The sequence below is a fragment of the Raphanus sativus genome, chromosome 3, assembly GCF_000801105.2.
Source record: "Raphanus sativus cultivar WK10039 chromosome 3, ASM80110v3, whole genome shotgun sequence".
In the NCBI taxonomy this organism is placed as follows: Eukaryota; Viridiplantae; Streptophyta; class Magnoliopsida; order Brassicales; family Brassicaceae; genus Raphanus; species Raphanus sativus.
In genome coordinates this window covers 22,404,176-22,421,971 of record NC_079513.1, presented here as the reverse complement: position 1 = coordinate 22,421,971, position 17,796 = coordinate 22,404,176, and the positions used below count along the sequence as shown (strand labels likewise).

Sequence of the window (17,796 nt, the reverse complement as noted above, 5' to 3'; positions counted from 1 at the left end):
GGGTTTGGGTTTAGGGTATATGGTTTGGGTTTATGGTATATTGTTTGGGTTTAGGGTATATTGTTTGGGTTTAGGGTTTAGGGGATATGGTTTGGGTTTAAGATTTGGGTTTAGGGTATATGGTTTGGGTTTAGGGTTTAGTGTATATGATTTGGGTTTAGGGTTTAGTGTATATGGTGTGGGTTTAGTGTTTGGGTTTAGGGTATATGGTTTGGATTTAGGGTTTGGGTTTAGGATATATGGTTTGGATTTATGGTATATAGTTTGGGTTTAGGGTATATGGTTTGGGTTTAAAGTATTTGGTTTGAATTTAGGGTTTGGGTTTACAGTATATGGTGTGGGTATATAATTTGGTTTAGGGTCAAATGTACTCTGTACAAACCCTTAATCTTTTTCAGCTTTCTTATTTTTTTTATCTTATTCATAATGGTTGTTGTTATAAATTAATTATTCTGTACTATATATTTGACAAACATAGTATAGTAGGATATCAATCGTTGCATTAATCAAATCTCACGCGCGAGAAAAGAGAACGTGGTCCATTTCTTCATCAAATTGACACAGCTTTTCATGAATGGCTATATTCTTAATTGTTAGTGTTTATATGATTATTGAGCAAATTGACCCATTAAATAAACCAACTGAGGAAAAATAATTGATACATTATTGATATTAAGATGAGTAAAATTCAACAACGATACATGGAGAGAGAGAGAGAGAGAGACCAAACTCAATATTAATCAATTACAAGAATTCAAAGAGACACAAACAATACATGACTTAGACATAGATTAATTGATTTATTTAATTCAGTTAAAAATAAGAAGAAAAAAGATAAAACTTATTAAAAGAGTAATCCAAATGCCAGAACGGCGACGGAGGCAAAGAAAGTAGGGATAAACGAGGAGGCATCGGAGGAGGGGCTCGGGGCCGGAGCGTCAACCGCTGCAGCCGAATGTTGAACCGCAGAGAACGCTATCATCGCAACCAAAACCGCCACAAAAAGCTTCATCTTCATTGCCTCCATTGTTAGTATTCTTTTTAATATGATAGAGAAGGTTTGGTGTTTATTGTTGTTCTTGATTTTGAGGTGTGACTTGTGAGTTACATTTGTTAGTGTTTATATACACGAGTAGGCATGTAAAGGCCAAGTGTGTACATGTCACTTTACACCAACGCGTTGTATAATTTAATTTCGATGTTTTCAATACCTTCTTATATATATCCCACTATCAGTATTAGTTTAACTGTATAAGAAATGTGTTATGTTGTTCTGTGGAATTGCCTTTTGACACGTAAAGGTTTTAGTTCATCAACAATGTATATGAAAATAGTTGGAAAGAGCAATGCGCAGTTGCGCACTATTAACTTTGTTTGTATACACAAAGAAAATAAAGTATTAGTATGACAAAATCTTCAAATATAAAGTTTTCAAAAAAAAAAACAAAAAAAAGTTTTCAAATGATAGTTTTGATAAAATCTTTTTTTTTTTCAAATGACAATCAGTTAAAATAAGTATGTTATCAATTTAACTTGTTAGAATTTGTAATTTTTGCTGTCAAACAAAGTATATATTCTCTTTTGTTAGCTCTTTTTTGTGGTTTCAACGTTTTCGATGAATGTTTTCACCTTTATTTTTTCTGCTAATGATCTTTTATATATGTATTTATATTCTCTCTTGGTACACTTCAACTGTTTTATATTTTTCCATAATATAAATGATCAATAACCTTAATATGTTTTTCTTTGTATGCGTGTGAAATGAGTAGATATGAGAGAAGCAATGAGCTGTTTGATTGTTTCTTAAAGATAAAGAACATTGAAATTAGATGATTTCCATGTGCTCAAGTAACATGATTTGGCTGCCTAACCCATATATATTTCTCCAGATTATTGTTTCGTTATTGTTTCTCTCTTTGTTTTTCCAATAATTTATTTTTGTTATTACTTTGATATTTGATTCAGTGTATCAATTTTTCGTTTATTATTCGGCGTATCAATATTTAAAACATTATTAAGTAATTATTGGAACTTCACATAAGTTCAAGGAAAAAACAGTACAAGTGTTACTCACTTACTCTTCATCTTCATCATCTTCTTTCTTATGTTCATTATCTACAGTCAATTAGGTTTATTTCCGACCTCCGTAGTAAAAGTAATGTCCCCAATTACCATTCTTATTAACCTCAATTAGCTTCAATGATGTTTAGACCTTGACACAAAGCACCACCAAAATCCATAGTTGAGACAAGCTGAACTCATATGGGCTTTGTAATTGGGCTCCCAAACATTCATTGTCGCTCTATACAACTAAAAGTTATTCGTAGTCCATGGTTTGACTTGTTTTAGTATGGGCCGGGTCTATTAAATATCCGTATATTTTGCATCTGTTTGTCGAAATTAACGTTTTATTTAGTTCATAAGTAAAATAATTTACCATTTCTTATTTTAAAATTGGAATTTGTTTAAAAACATGGTTCCTAAATTTTCATTTGCCCACAACTTTGGAGGCTGTTGCCACTTATCCTTTCAAAACTTGAGGTTTATAAGTAGAGAGAGCCCTCAAGCCTCTAGAGTCTTCAAAAACAATACAACCTAGTGAACTTCATATAGAAAAAGATATGGACACTATCCGCAGACGTGGCTACTGGCCCAAGTTAGAGATTCGTTTAACTTACATTTGGCGAAAGTAAAAACGAGACTAATCTTATGCTGCTACAAGCACAGAGTCAAAGATCCTTGTTGAGCCATGATGATAACCAAACCGATTCAACCAACAAAGGGATATGTAACCTTTTTCTTCTTTAGAACAAATCTTGAGAGAAGGTACCCTCTGCATCTAGAACAATGGCCGTATTATATACTGGAGAAGGCCCAAACTCGTGGCACGACACTGCTGCCTTATAACGTTAATCCTGAACTGGATTCCATTAAACTTCTCAAACCTGAAAGAAAAAAAAGACAAGCAAGAACATATCATCAGTACGACACCTCAAGAAGAATACAGTGTAAATTTATTATACACAAATAAAGGTTTGAACTTTACCATACATCACGTCCAGGGATTGTACCATGTATCCTTATAGGAACTGTAAGAGATCACAACACTTTGAAAACATGAAAGAGTAATTTATTACTTTTTGTTACTACTAAGAGATTTTATACACACCTAAGAAGACATCACAACACGCTCATTTGACTCCTAAATGGACGAAAGAGTAAACTATAACACATCACCAAAAGCTCAAGATCTCCTGATTACTTTGATTCTAATAGTATACAAATAAGGGGTAATAAAACATAGTCACTCCAAATGAAGATGATAGTAATTCTGGTTATTAACAATCGAAAAAGAAGACGATGATGATAATGATCTCTCGTAATATAAAATCTCAGGCGGTGGAACACAGATGTAGTTCCAGAACCATGACACGAATCGACCCAGTTCTTGAAGCGGAAAACAGCACACGAGCTGCAACATCTCCCCGCTTCTGATTCGATCCGACGCAGGAATCCACCTTTGAAATATATCCGCAGATAAGTGGGCTACGGACATCACCGTGTCGCCTCGGAACACCATGTCTCTCTCTCTCTCTCTGCACAAAACGAATCTTCGTCTTATCTCAACAAGTTTCGTTTTTTTCTTTTTTTTCTTTCTTTCAGAATCATTCTTTTTTTATTTGTCTCTGTGCGAGACTATGTGTTTTTGTCTTTAAATAGCGAGCAGAGAAGAAAAAGTTGGACTTTTCATTTTCACATGATTCTGTTCTGTCCTAAAAGATTAGATTTTTTTCGACCAAAAAAAAGCCTAGATTTTTACCGGTTCAGTTTAGCTCACAGTTTTGAAATCCAACCGATTTGATTAAACAAGAATCAGAAATATAAATTAAAAAATCTGAAACCGAATTTATTAATTTAAAGTAGTCTCTCTTTTATTATAAAGTACCAATTTGGTTATTTAATAAAATATAGTTATTTCTTTTATAAAAGACCCAAAACAGAATTTAAAAAAAAAACGAAAGTTGTAGTTACCCAATTGTTGTGAACCAAATGAACACTCTAGTTAAAGCTTTTGACTGTTTACCCAATGTGATTTCGACACGTTGAATCAGTCGTTATCGTCCATAAGATGTGGGGGGTGACAATGTTTAAGACTTTGTAATATTCTAGTCACAATCAATTCATTTTGTTGGACACGATCGTTACAACTTTCTATCATGTTAACTAATTTATTTCGAAAATAGTGTGTAACCAACACGTAAGAAGACCGATGACTATCTTTGAATCATGGGCATCCCCATTAATTCACATGACCTCTTTACAAAATTTCTAGAAATCCATTTACTTCTATCCCAAGAAAACCCCAGCAAAAACGATGAATCCCTGGAGAAGAAACTTAACATCGCCGTAGAGGTCATATTTTTTTTTTATATTGTGCCCAATTTTTAAATCAGATTCTTTAGGGCGTCAATATTATTCTATTATTCCTAATTGATTTTCCTTGTTATGTGTAAATAAGAAATATTTAATATGATACGACAAAACAAAGATGAATGTAAGATCAGACTACAAAACAAAGATGATTGTAAGATCCTATTACAAAACAAAGCCATTTCTTTGAATCTTCTTTTGTCTCTTTTGGATCTTTAAACCATAAACCTGCGGACTATGCTCTCTTATTACACATTACATTTTACAAGGTAACTTCACCAACAAGTAACAACAACAACACAGAGCAACATTTGCTACAAATCTGCAACTGTCAAGAAAAAATGAATCAATATTAACCGTAATTAAAATCAAGTGACAAAAACAGAGAAAAAAAAGTTACTTCCGAAGATATATTTTTACCTGCTAATTTTTTTACTTCTTCGAGCAAAGTGCAGATAGTACTTTTTTACCGTAAGAATTGGTACGTAGAGATGAGACATGAAGTGTAATAGCATCAACCAAAAGACCATAAGCAGTAGTCCCCTGCAACAATCCCATCTTTAGAGACTGAATTTGAAAAAAAAAAAATCTGCATCTCTATGGACTGAATCTAAAATCAATCAACAGTTTGTGATTTGTGTGTGTTTTACCTTGGATTGTTTAAGAGCTGATTGAACGACATAGTTTCCGTAAGGATCCAACATGACTTGGTCAAGACGACCAAAGTTTATGAGTTCTCTGATGATGCGAGCCCGGTGTTTGTCATCAGATAGTCTCAGACACTTCTCAACTACATTGCTGCTACATTTCTGCATGGATAGCTCGGTGTAGTTCCCTTCCAACATCTCTAGTATCCCGTTGATAGCCCATTGGAGTTGTAGATCAAGAATATATTGAATAACGTAGTTCCTGCAATAATTTTTTCAAAAAAAAAAACAAGTTTGCTTTATTTTTTCCATTACTTACAAGCAGTGGATTCAAAAGATATAAAACATGTAATAATACCCAAAAGGGTGTTGAGAGAGGAGTAGAGCATTAGAGGCAATCTCAAAGACCAAGCGGTACTTTTGTTCTCCTTTGGAATAGCCAAGACATTTTTGAAGCACACAACATCCATGTTGATCAGTTGCAAGATCAACACAGTTACTAATCACTACCTCAAAAAGAAACTGAAAAGAGACACACACACAAAAAACTGAATCACATTCTTTTTATATTTCAAAATTTTATTTCAAAAAAAAAAAAACAGTGAAGAAAGTTGCGTTATACCATCTCGCAGTGAGGTAACAGATACTGCAAGCAACGTTGAACAACGTGGTTACCATTTACATTCTTTATCAAAATCACAACGCCATGCTTCAAAGCAGACATGATCATGGCAATCTCCTCCCGTCTCTTAACCGTTTCAACCATCTTTTGAACAACTCTAGTCCTGTTACAACATGAAAAGACCACGTCAGGTAATAAAAAAACATTACATATTCAAATCTAACTGTTTTGTTTTTTTGTTTTACCCGTGCATGTCACAAGAGATTTTGATAAGCACTCCTGGTTTTCTAGTGATGGAATGAACAATCTGCATCCTCTGATCTTGGCTGCATACTTCGAGAAGCTTCTGGACAAGGTAGTTGCCAAAAGGGTCTACCATAAGCTCACTGATATAGTCAATGATCTCGTTAAAGATTATTTCTATATCGTTCTCATCTCTCTCAGCGAATTTCCTCTGCAGGAAGCGACAACCATGCTGATCTTTCGCCATCTGATATATCTTCCCTTTTGTCTCTGCAAGAGAGTTTGTATACTTTGGAGGTTGTAACGTCAAGTTGTTGAGGCTCATTGCAAGATCTCCGACGCCGTAGTTTATGAGTTTAGCCGTGTTTAAACCGAGCGGTGATCTCATTAAAATCTTCTCCGGATAGTACATTCTCTTGCTTACCACCCCGTCTAAACTCCTCAGGCTTTCATCACCATCATGAGCTCGGTGATGGTAATCGAAATGTTCCTGTCCTGGAGCAGTGTACATGCCTTTGAACTGTCTTGGATACTGCTCCAACACAGGCATGTACTGTTCTTCTTCTTCTTCTTGCAGTCTCACCCTCCCTTCTTGGCTATTCCTCCAATGGATAATATGAGAGTGATGATCCAAAGCTTGATGATGGTGAGCCTGAGAGGATGGCATGTAACGCTGCGGCTGAGCATTGCGGAAGTACACACAAGGTGAGCTACTTGGGAAGTGGTTAGCAGGAATGGACATAACTCGAGGGAACTCCAGAGTTTGATTAGGCATTCCAAAGTTGAAGTTTCCTTCAGCAAATGCAGAGGTAAGTGTGCTGTCGTCACCACCGGGAAGATGAAGATCTGGTGAGGATCTGCTTGAGCTGAAGCATATAGGGAAACTTGTATAGTCGTTTCCTGAAGTAACTTTGGGAATCTCTCCAAGAAGCTTCTCAAACTCATCAAACTCTGGATCATTTCTTCTTCTATGATCCATCCTCTAGATCAATGATTTGTTGATCACTCAAGAGAGGGAAACAAATCCAAACTCTCAGCTCCGAAGTTGTGATGATCAAAGAATACTACACCTGAGACAACTGAAATAAAACAAGAACACTTGCATTATAAATAAAACTCTAAAAGTTTGATGGGGCGATACAAGACAAAAAGAGGCCCAGACAAAAAAAGATCAAAGAACAAAGACTTTTATAAAACTATTATAAAATAGAGGACTGGTAGGATCTTTTAAGTACATCCAAAAAGCAAAAAAAAAAAGCAAAACATATTGAGATAAAAAAGAACAACCAGTAGTCAGCAACAAAGGATTCATTTTTTAATTACTTTTTTTCATCTGAAAGATAGCTTCAGTGCACTATATAATAGACCTTTTGCATAGCAGCATCAAACAGAAGTAACATGAATCATGAGTCCTTTAACACAAACAAATATGATCAAAGTCTAGAAGCTGTACGGACCAAAAACCAGAGGAGCAGAATCTGTAACGGATCATACACAACACATATCTTAGAAAAATAGATCAACTTTGAGAAAGGAGCTGAGATAGTAATCTACTTTGATCAAAAACTAATTAAGGGTTGAAAAAAGATCAGATCTTATTTTTCTGATCAAAATAACAAAAAACTCACTGCTGAAAGACAATGAGAGAGAGAGAGAGAGAGAGAGAGAGAGAGAGAGAGAGAGAGAGAGAGAGAGAGAGAGAGAGAGAGAGAGAGAGAGAGAGAGAGAGAGAGATGGTTGTTTTACCAGTGAGGTTGAAGAAGCAATATTAACCATATACAATCACCAATCGGCAAAAGGTGATGAAGAGAGATAAAAAAGAAGGTGCACACACGCAAAGAGAGAAAGGAAAACTAAAGAGATTATAAGAAAACACAGAATAAAAAGAAAACAAATTTATTTTTCTGAAAGAGGAAACAAAAAAAGAAGAGGAAGAGAGAACAATGAAAGGATGAAAATAATTGAGAGGAAAATGCAAAGAGAATGCAAGGGAGAGCTAGAGAGAGTGTGTTTATATTTGGTAGGCGGCGTGAAGAAGAAGGAGAAATATAGAGAGAGGGGCATGAGTTAAAATATTAAAAAAAAACTGTAGCATTTTGTATAACAAAATTAAAGTACAAAAAAGACAAATAAACTGTTGGGAGATCTTATAATATATTTTGTGAGAATAAATTTCATTTTTTTATGACAAAATGAAACAAATGGGAAGGAAATAGACAAAATGAATTAAATTAAATGGGAAGAAAATAGGGAGGGATGTTAAAAAAGGGAGGGGAAGATGATGCTAAGCAAGTAAATATAAAAAAGAGAATCATATTTTTTCTTTTTTTTTGTAAACTAGATCTTATGATTTTATTTTCTGAAGCAAAGAGGAGAAAATGAGTTAAATTAAATTAGATGGGAAGAAAATAGAGAAAACAATAGGGAGGGAAGATGATGATGAGTGCATGAAAATGGAAAAGGCTTTTATGATATTTGGGTCACAACTGATACTGAGTCTTTCTCTTACTTCTTTTGGGTACGTTTCTGTCCCTTTTTTTCTTTCTTTTTCTTTATGGCTCTGCTTCTTCTTCTTGTCTTTATATACACACATAGACGTGACTATATGTACACATTTATACACGTGTTATAACGTATATTTCTACAGACTCTTTGTACACACAGGTTCAACTATGTTTTCCTGTTGTGTTTCTAGAATATAAAATGAATCTTTGTAGTGTTTTATGTTTCTTTGCACAAAAGAAAATTTTAATGTGAGGCTAAGCAAAATTTCATCCATTTTCTTTTCTATGATAACTTATATGATCTATAGTTGCTGGAATGATCATCTTTTAGTATAACTCTTGATTTTCGATTAAACAGTCCTCCTAAACCTAAAATAAGTTACTATTATTCAAACTTTTCTAGCTATAAATGATAGTAAATTTTTCCCACGGATCAATACTTTTAATTTTTAAAATATAAATAATATTTAGTTAGCATTCACAAATTTGGCTGCTAAGTATCTAGAGATGGCAGTGTTAGATTTGGATTGCAGATCTGATCCGCAAAAAACTTGTAGTGGGATAGTATTAGACCTTGATATTGTAGGCCCGTAAAAATTGCAGGATGAGCCAAAACAGGTCATGCGGAATAACAAAAATCCCATATCATTTCTTCATTTCATTTTCCATTTGAAAAAAAAATGAGAAAAAAAAGAATGAAGAAACGATTCAGTTTTTTTTTTCACCGATAAAGTCGTAAAACCTTCGATAATGAAGAGTGGAGCTCTGACGGTGTTTTGGTTTTCACGTAACCTCCGGAAACTGTATGCTTGTATGTAATCTCATGTCCCACAGACCGACTCGCAAAAATTTACATTTTTGGCGGAGTAGGTTTGGTCAGCTATTCCGGAGACTGCAGTCTGCACAATTCTGATCCGTCGTAATCTGTTTGAAGACGAATCTGCTACGATACGGGATGAGATGGGGTGGGAAGAGACAACATGTTTGCCATCTCTATAAGTATCTTATTATATGCATGTTATTCAAGAGCATGGTTATATAATTAGATGAAATTTTGCAAATTGTTTTAGTAAACTCGATTTCCACTGGATATTTATATATCCCCTCGGCTTTGTATTTGTCACAAACGATTCTAGTCATTTCAGATCTGAATTCCATCGGTTTCATAACAGATTGTTAGCAGTACAGAACTAGAAGTTTCTAGGAAGACACGAAACTGTTGTTTTTACCTTAAATCGATTGTCAACTTGGAGCGTCTTTACTTGCAGTGTTTCACTCTTTTGAGTAACAATAAAATTTCTGTTTAATTATAGACGAATTCGTAAGTTCGAAGAAACAAGAAAACAACAAACATCCCAATAATACACATATAAACTGAAGTCTTGAGAAAACCATTTCTTTTGTAAAATGCATACAATTAACAATATGATCACGGGTACATATATTCTTTAAAGCAAGTAATTAGATAGCTTCCTTCAAATAATATCAATTAAAAAAAATCAAACCATTTAGCCGTAAAAGTATTGCTTTCTTGAAAACCAAATAAGCAAACGGTGACAAGCACCACCGGAAGTGTGGAACCCTAATTCGCATAGCTCACAGTCTATCAATTTATTGCAATCAAACATCTTCTCCATTGTCACGTGATATGTACAAGCTAAAATGTTTTATTCAATTTTTAAGATCAAAGATCACTTGATACGATCTGGAGAACACGATCAACCTATATGTTTGGCAACCGAATCAGATATTCTAACGTTCCCCAAGTCACCGAAGAAACATATACAGTATGTGTTTACATTGAGAGGTAAGTGTCTAGTCTTAGACCAATCATAATAAACTTTATTTAACAACCGCCACATTTGTTTAGCTAGTTTGTGTTTTCATAGTAAAGACAGACATCAATCAAATTCCAAGTATACCCTATATTTATATAGTAGTTCATTAGCAAGAAAAATCAAATCAAATAGTTTCATCTATTATTATTTCTTCTTCACTTTTTGTGTTTTGCTTTACAGAATGTAGGTTTTCTTTTTCCACACGCATACTCTGTTCTTAGAAAAATGTGTGAACACATTTTTATTCATGATTAGATCACATTAACAATAAAAATATGCAAGAATCCGAAAAATGGTAACAAGGATATTAATCACAGAGGTACCCACTTGCAACATTCTAAACTAAGGCTCTAAGTGGTACTGGTGACAATTGAATTAGGAATAAGAATGAGTAGTAAAAGAATGAATAGAAAAAAATTAATGGAATTAAAATGAATATTTACTATTTTGTTTCATATCAATTTTGATAAAGAATACTTTTGTTCTATGATTCTTTAAAATTTAAGGAACGACAAAGAATCAGAAGCAGCAAAAATTACCTATAAATGGTGTAAATTTTAAGAAATGAGTGAAAATTGATCATTTCTCTTGGTTCCCTATATCACCATTTGGACCCTAAGATTGACTTTGAAAATAGTTTTTTTTTTTTTCACTTTGAAACACTTTGATTGAAACATAAACGGATACAAAGCCGGAACCTGAGCCGGAGGAAACAAGCTTCCCCGGAGACTAAGCCCTAAGAGACAGGGAGACCAAGCCCCAACACTGGGGAGACAATACAACTAAAACATAAACAAACTACTCATACTCCTAACACTTCTTAACACTAAACAAGCACAAAGGTGAAAGACAGTGAAAACCTTTAACAAGAAGAACTTGCAACCAAATCTAGAAATAAGCATAAGGGAGAAATCAACAACGCCTACTCTATTGGCGTAAGGGGGAAGGGAGCGTTCACTTCTATTGCTCCACCAACAGACAACCTTTGCCTTGGTGAGCCACGGAACCTCAACCAAAAAACAACCAAAGTAACCAGACTGATTTCTCCGGCAGATATGAGGCAAATAATGACAGTAGACCAGCCTCTTCTGCAGCTAGACCAAGAGCAAGATTTTACCGAGAGAAAGGCGAGCATCACTGAAACAAGACTGACAGATCAATTCCAGGGAAGCCACCATATCGAACCAATGGACTCTGCCTAAACCGGAAGAGTCAGACCACCAACACCTTCGAAATCACTCCATCCGAGCAGATCTGGACCAAGAGAAACAGATCTGAGAATATCAAACCTGCAGATAACTCAACAACCAGATCTACAGCAGACAAGACATCAGAAGCTCTAAAAAGAGCAGATCTAACATCAACAGCTCCTCAAACAGAGAAAAAAGAAAGCAAAGAACAAGCTTTCTAAATCCCCGAAGGAGCCAACAAAAGGGAGGAAGAAAATAATAGAGTATGAATAGAGATTAAACTAGAATGAAAATAAAGACACAAACTTTCTCCGACGGTGATTCCATGGACGCACCACCGCCGGAGAGCTACACAGTCGCCAGAAAAGTTTTGCTTTTTAGAGAGAAGGTGGAGAAAAAAAGAGGAGATGATCAAATATTAGAATTCCACTTTGAAAATAGTCATAAAGGTGTAAGAAAATTTTCTCATCAATAAATTTGTGTTGCTGGATTAAATAGTAAAAACCAAAATAGCAAAAAGAAAGGAAGACAAACAAAGTAGCTCTCCTTTTTGAACTTGCTATCAACTTCCAAATTCTAAATTGTGAATGCCATAAAATATTATGAACAAACCCCAAAAACGCAGGTCATGAAAGATATGTCACACTAACTTTTCAAGTATGATTTAACTTCGAAATTATTTTAAAAGTTGTGTTCACATCAAAATAATACTCTTCTTAGTTTTCTTTCAACTGTAAAACTGATTGTGAACAAACCCCAAAAAGATAACTAAAGATATGAATCAGAATCACAATGGAACTATTCGGCGACTGTTGACTTTGAAAATGAAGAAGTTTTACATCAGAAAAAATAAAAGACGTTTCAGATTACTAAATAAAGAACTTGGCCTTCGCATTTTCTTCCTCAGAGATGGCTAACTTAGAAACCATAACCTGAAAAAAATCAACAGAGAATCATTACAAAAGGTTTTAAGATTCGCTGATGTTTACAAGAAAAAAAGAAGTTAAAAGACAAACCTGAGTTTCCCATAGGGTTACCAGCAGGAGCTGCTGATTCAGGCTCCTTGATCTCCACGACCACACAATCAGACATCAAGAATGTCTTTGCCACAGATGATGCATGCTCTAAGCAACATCTCACAACCTTTTAACAACAACAAAAACACTTGGTTAGCAATGCAAAAATAAATAAAAAAGATTTCAATCTGCAGAAGGATAGAAAGAACTTTTCTCACTTTGGTTGGATCAATGATTCCTGCAGCCATTAGATCTTCGTATTTGCCTGTTGCTGCGTTGTAGCCGTGCTTTGCGTTGTCGCTAGAGAGTACCTGTCAACCCCAAACAAACAAAAAGAACAGCCATTCACTTAAGTCTCTCTCTATACCAAAGACTCAAACTCACAAATCTTCATATACTGTTATTTACCTTTTCGCTGACAACGCTACCATTAACACCAGCGTTCTTGGCGATTAACTTCAAAGGGTAGCTCAACGCTTTCTTAACAATGTCAGCTCCAACCTGTAAGGTTAAAATGATCGCATAAACAACCCGAGAATTCAACTCACACTCATACGGACTACATACCTTTTCTTCATCATTTGCTAGAGTCTCTTTGATCGCGTCCACTTTGGATGCAAGTCTTAGCAGAGTGCATCCACCTCCAACAACAATCCCTTCTTCCACAGCCGCCTATAATTTATTCAACATTTCAATGAATTTAGTCTCACAAAATGAAGCATTTTTTAAAGTACTTTAGAGATTATGATTGTTGTTTACCTTTGTAGCATTCAGAGCATCTTCAACTCTCAGTTTCTTCTCCTTAAGCTCTGTCTCAGTTTGTGCACCAACCTAAACAATGTTATAACCATTGTTGTAAGTTACTACACGTAGTTACCACAATGTGAATTTACTTCTTTTACTAATCTTCACCTGAATTACAGCAACACCGCCTGATAATTTAGCGATTCTCTCATTAAGCTTCTCCTTCTCATAGTCTTGCTCAGCAGCCTACACAAACAAACCCACAGAGACTTTGAAACTAAAATAGCTATAAACAAACCAACAAGAGAGACTACACTTCAGTGCTTTATACCTCGATAAGATTCTTGATCTGTTCAACTCTCTTCTTCACAACCTCTTCAGTACTTCCATCACCGACGATTGTGGTAGTGTCTTTTGTGAGAACCACTTTACCAGCATTACCCAAGACTTCTGGTCCAACTTTCTCCAACTGAAGTCCAACTTCTTCTCTAATCACAGTAGCTAAACAAAGAGGCAAAACAAACACCACAAACTATGCATTAAGAACCAGTAACAAAAGAAAGTTTTAGTATTTTTGGGTCTTACCTCCTGTAAGAGCAGCAATGTCATCAAGGTACTGACTCTTCCTCTCTCCAAATCCAGGAGCTTTCAAAGCAGCAACCTTTATCGTACCACGAAGCTTGTTAACAACAAGAGTCGCCAACGGCTCTTGCTCGATATCTTCAGCGATGATCAGAAGCGGGTATCCACCTTTGATCGCATCTTCCAGGATGCTGATAATGTCTCTAGCATTTGTTATCTTCTTGTCAACAAGAAACAGCTTGCAGTTCTCGTATTCGGCACACATCTTCTCACTGTCGGTGACAAAGTAAGGAGAGATGTAGCCACGATCAAACTGCATTCCTTCGACAACGTAGAGGCTGTTCTCAGCGCTTTTGCCTTCCTCGAGAGTGACCACACCTTTGCGACCAACTTTGGCCATTGCTTCAGCGATCATGTTGCCTACTTCGTAGTTGTTTCCTGCACTAACCGCTGCAACATCTGCAAGCTCGCTATCTTCCACCTGCAAACCCAAAAGTTATAACAATCCTTTTTTAAGCAGAATGAAACAGAGCAATGAACACAAGAAAGTACCTCCTTTGACATTTTCTTCAACTCGGCAACGAGAGCTTTTGTGGTTTTCTCGATACCTCTGGTGATCAACACCGGGTTTGCACCAGCGGCGACCACCTTGACACCTTCAGTGATGAGACCTTGGGCAAGAACAACGGAAGTGGTAGTTCCATCACCAGCTAAGTCATTGGTCTTGGAAGCAGCTTGTCTCACTAGCTTAGCTCCAATGTTCTCAACTGGATCCTCAAGCTCCACCTTAACAGAAACAACAAAAAAAGAAAAAAAAAAACTTAAAACCAACAAAAGAGTATAAAGGCTTCTCTCTCAACAGTAAGAGAACAACCCATTACCTCTCTAGCGACTGTTACACCATCGTTAACGATTCTTGGTGAACCGTATTTGCTCTCAAGAACAACGTTTCTGCCTTTAGGACCTAGAGTGACTCCAACTAGATCCGCAAGCTTGTTCACACCAGCCTATTAAAATAATTCAAATAAGATATCAGAAAGCAAACAACTTGTGAGTGAGATCGATACCACCACATGTCAGTAGACTCACTTGAAGCTTCCTGATAGCAGTGCCGTCTTTATTGAAATGCAGTTCCTTAGCAGCGCAGATCTTGGGAAACCTCGCTTTCCTCTGAGCAAAACTCAGACTCTTTCCAAAAGAGTTTGATGAGACAAGAGATGATAGTTTGTTCGACGGAGGAGCCAAGGATGAGCCCATTGAAGACGTTGCGCTGAAAGTTGAAGCCATGTTTCCAACTCTCTCTCTCTTTCTCTGCAATAAAAACGATAACTTTACGATTCAGTGATCTATGAAACCGTTAAAAGATCCGAACTTTGTAATCATCGAAGAGTAAAAAAACGAAAAGGGTATGTGAAAAGCTAAACAACTTTCTACCTAATAACACTCGAAACAAATAGGTAGTGAAGATCAAAAGACTTACTGATGAGAACTGATCGAGACAGACAGAGAGAGAGGGTGCGTGATTGGATTCAAGGGTTTTAGCAAATGAGGGGTTTTGTCGTGAAGAAATCGATATATGTGTCCGGAAAGTTATGGTTTTTTAATTTATTTTGTTATTATTCGATACAGCATAGTGCACTAGTACAGTGTACATCAGTTCAAGGATCGCGTCTTCAGGGTTTGAGATTGAATTTGAGCCGTCGGATCGGTTTAATTTGGAACTCTCTAGAACTTTAACCCTAAAAAATCCACCAACTCTACTTTAACACCAATACGACATCGTTTCCATTGTTTGATAATGCTGTTGTGGGCCTTTCTGATTGAATATGGGCCGTAATACTAAATAGTAACGTGTTGGGTAAATATAAGACAAGCCCAAAGCCCCAATTATCTGCAAGTAGTTCTCCTTCGCTTTGTCTCCCTCCCCCTCTGATTCTCTGTCACCGACCGAATAATTTCACCCTTCCCAACTTCAGACCATACGACGACGATGATATGGTCCTCCCGAGGTTTCTGTATACGTATAACAACCTCGAGGTCTTGAAACTCCGCGCGTCTATCGTCCTCGACGTCCCCGAGGACGTTCGTCTCCCTTCCTTGAAAACTCTGCACTTGCTCTGCGTGGAGTTTTGGAGCGTCGAGTCCGCGTGTAAGCTTCTGTCGGGATGTCCTGTCCTCGAGGAGCTGGTGTTCGACAAGAGTGATAACGTCTCTCCGCCGTGTTTCTATATCGATGTGCCTTCGTTGAAGAGGTTGTCGATTCTCGATACGTATCGAGATGAGGAGAACGATTCTGATGTTAGGGTTGTGATAAAGACTCCGGCTTTGGAGTATTTGAACGTGTTGGATACGTGTGACTCTGGTCTCTTGCTTCTGAGCGAGAAGATGGAGGAGATGGTTGTGGCGAATGTTAATGTTGTTTTCAAAAGTCCTGAGACGCTGATGAGATGTTTTACATTTATCCAATCCATCCCACTACTTCAAGGTCTTAAAGCTGAGCTTTTTGCTGAAAAACAAGAATTCGTCAGAAAATATGTCGAACGTGTTTTCGAAGTTTTGCAATCAAGATTTGCAATAGTAAAAAATCATGCTCTACTATAGGATAAGAAAAAGATTGGAAAGATTATGAGAATTTGTGTCATACTACATAATATGATAGTAGAGAACAAACGAAACACATATACTCTGTCTGATACATCTGAGTTCGAGTCGGGAGAGTCAAACAGGAGTTCACAGGTGGAAATCTCGAAACCTACGGACTCCCCTTCCAACTTCGTTAATAGGCATGGCATTCAAGCTCAAATTCGGGACCAACAGAAACATGATCGTTTGAAAGCCGATTTAGTTGAAAATATATGGCAAAAATTTGGTAATTTAGATGAATAATCTTTGTATGTTTTTGAATTTTCATTGTATTAAATAAAAACTTTTTTAAAAATTTTTTAGAAAAAATAATAATATTATTTTATTCTTATGAACCTTATTTTTGGGTTCACTAATGGAAGAGCAAAATTAATACAGGTTCGTCACTATTCACGTACCTACCAAAAAACAATAAAAAAATCTTTATAAACCTCCCCGGTTAGGGTTCACTAATGGGCATGCTCTTAAGCGTCTCTCTATGTTTAACCACCTCAATGGTAAAAATAAAAATAAACAGTGTGTTTCTTTTTTTTACTGCTCGTTTGCTTATTGTTTTTTTTTTGTGCAGGTTCAACATCGTATTGAGTTTAACCAGCTTGTTCATCTGGAACTATGCTCGAGTGTGGAAAAGTGGTATGATCAACTTAATTGGATGCTTGAAAGTTCTCCTAAGCTAAAAGTTCTCAAGCTCAACAAGGTACATTTATAATTAACTCAACCCTATAATGTATATAGTTTCAAGCTTTGATTAATGATCTAAAACACCCTGTTCTTCTATGATGTTAGTGTAAAGCACATAGATTTGTTTTTGCAAAGAAAATTGAGTTTCCTTGGGGGAAAACCGAGATCGGTTCCTGAATGTTTGACGTTCCATCTCAATACTTTGGAGTGGAACTATTACAATGGGGGCCGGGAAGAGAAGAAGATGGTGGCTTACATCCTAAGACATGCGAAACTGTTGAAGACTGCGAAAATATCTATTTGGGATTTGGATTGTGAAGCTGAGCCTCGTATATTCAGGGAGTGGCGTTCTTTTCATATGGCTTCAAAGTCATGTCGGCGTCTGTCTGAACATGAACCTTGAAAGTTTAATATCTGTTTGAAAGCTGTAATATATTATGTTGTTGTAATATCTAAGCAAATTTATACTTATTAATGGTTGGCTACTCTTTTTGAACGTATATACAGCCTCTACTTAGCAATTGAACAGTAGATATTACATGGGTCTAATTAAGTGATCATTCCTTGCATTAGTCGAGTAAAATCATGTTTTGAGGGTTGATAAGGACATACAGAGAGAGCATCATGGGAGGCATCGTTCACACGATCGTAGCAC

The 17,796-nt window shown here is 36.2% G+C and overlaps 5 protein-coding genes and 1 long non-coding RNA gene across 12 annotated transcripts; 2 read left to right on the top strand and 4 right to left on the bottom strand.

Moving 5' to 3' along the window:
* Positions 1–716: 716 nt before the first annotated feature.
* On the bottom strand, positions 717–1,180 carry LOC108846525 (arabinogalactan protein 14-like). Its single transcript, XM_018619753.2, has one exon. It carries the CDS (start codon positions 1,025–1,027, stop codon positions 845–847), a length of 183 nt encoding a protein of 60 aa, XP_018475255.1. The 5' UTR covers positions 1,028–1,180; the 3' UTR covers positions 717–844.
* Positions 1,181–2,583: 1,403 nt separating this feature from the next.
* On the bottom strand, positions 2,584–3,707 carry LOC108846962 (uncharacterized). Of its 2 annotated transcripts, XM_057005665.1 has the most exons (3): positions 3,170–3,707; positions 3,047–3,089; positions 2,584–2,945 (listed from the first exon to the last, which is right to left on the bottom strand). In XM_057005665.1, exon 1 carries the CDS (start codon positions 3,578–3,580, stop codon positions 3,305–3,307), a length of 276 nt encoding a protein of 91 aa, XP_056861645.1. In that variant the 5' UTR covers positions 3,581–3,707; the 3' UTR covers positions 2,584–2,945; positions 3,047–3,089; positions 3,170–3,304. The 2 variants fall into 2 exon arrangements, with proteins under 2 accessions (XP_056861645.1, XP_056861644.1); XM_057005664.1 differs by having other exon boundaries at positions 3,047–3,707.
* An 889-nt stretch (positions 3,708–4,596) lies between these two features.
* On the bottom strand, positions 4,597–7,885 carry LOC108846330 (pumilio homolog 12). 6 transcript variants are annotated; one of them, XM_018619556.2, is made up of 7 exons: positions 7,690–7,885; positions 5,946–7,022; positions 5,701–5,863; positions 5,437–5,600; positions 5,082–5,340; positions 4,852–4,974; positions 4,597–4,759 (listed from the first exon to the last, which is right to left on the bottom strand). In XM_018619556.2, exons 2-6 carry the CDS (start codon positions 6,920–6,922, stop codon positions 4,864–4,866), a joined length of 1,674 nt encoding a protein of 557 aa, XP_018475058.1. In that variant the 5' UTR covers positions 6,923–7,022; positions 7,690–7,885; the 3' UTR covers positions 4,597–4,759; positions 4,852–4,863. The 6 variants fall into 6 exon arrangements, with proteins under 6 accessions (XP_018475058.1, XP_056860457.1, XP_056860454.1 ...); XM_057004477.1 differs by lacking the exon at positions 7,690–7,885 and adding an exon at positions 7,401–7,541; XM_057004474.1 differs by lacking the exon at positions 7,690–7,885 and adding an exon at positions 7,267–7,530.
* A 4,333-nt stretch (positions 7,886–12,218) lies between these two features.
* On the bottom strand, positions 12,219–15,429 carry LOC108847474 (chaperonin 60 subunit beta 3, chloroplastic). The gene is made up of 13 exons (XM_018620718.2): positions 15,298–15,429; positions 14,907–15,128; positions 14,699–14,824; positions 14,370–14,603; positions 13,821–14,298; positions 13,567–13,736; positions 13,404–13,481; positions 13,251–13,322; positions 13,059–13,163; positions 12,900–12,992; positions 12,710–12,802; positions 12,492–12,618; positions 12,219–12,407 (listed from the first exon to the last, which is right to left on the bottom strand). Exons 2-13 carry the CDS (start codon positions 15,102–15,104, stop codon positions 12,394–12,396), a joined length of 1,788 nt encoding a protein of 595 aa, XP_018476220.1. The 5' UTR covers positions 15,105–15,128; positions 15,298–15,429; the 3' UTR covers positions 12,219–12,393.
* A 383-nt stretch (positions 15,430–15,812) lies between these two features.
* Positions 15,813–16,418, top strand: LOC130494671 (putative FBD-associated F-box protein At3g50710). Its single transcript, XM_057006445.1, has one exon. The coding sequence runs from the start codon at positions 15,813–15,815 to the stop codon at positions 16,416–16,418; it is 606 nt and encodes a 201-aa protein (XP_056862425.1).
* Positions 16,419–16,931: 513 nt separating this feature from the next.
* Positions 16,932–17,641, top strand: LOC108845508 (uncharacterized). Its single transcript, XR_008943387.1, has 3 exons — positions 16,932–16,957; positions 17,029–17,157; positions 17,247–17,641. It is a non-coding gene; the product is annotated as an uncharacterized LOC108845508 (long non-coding RNA).
* The last annotated feature ends 155 nt before the right edge of the window (positions 17,642–17,796 follow it).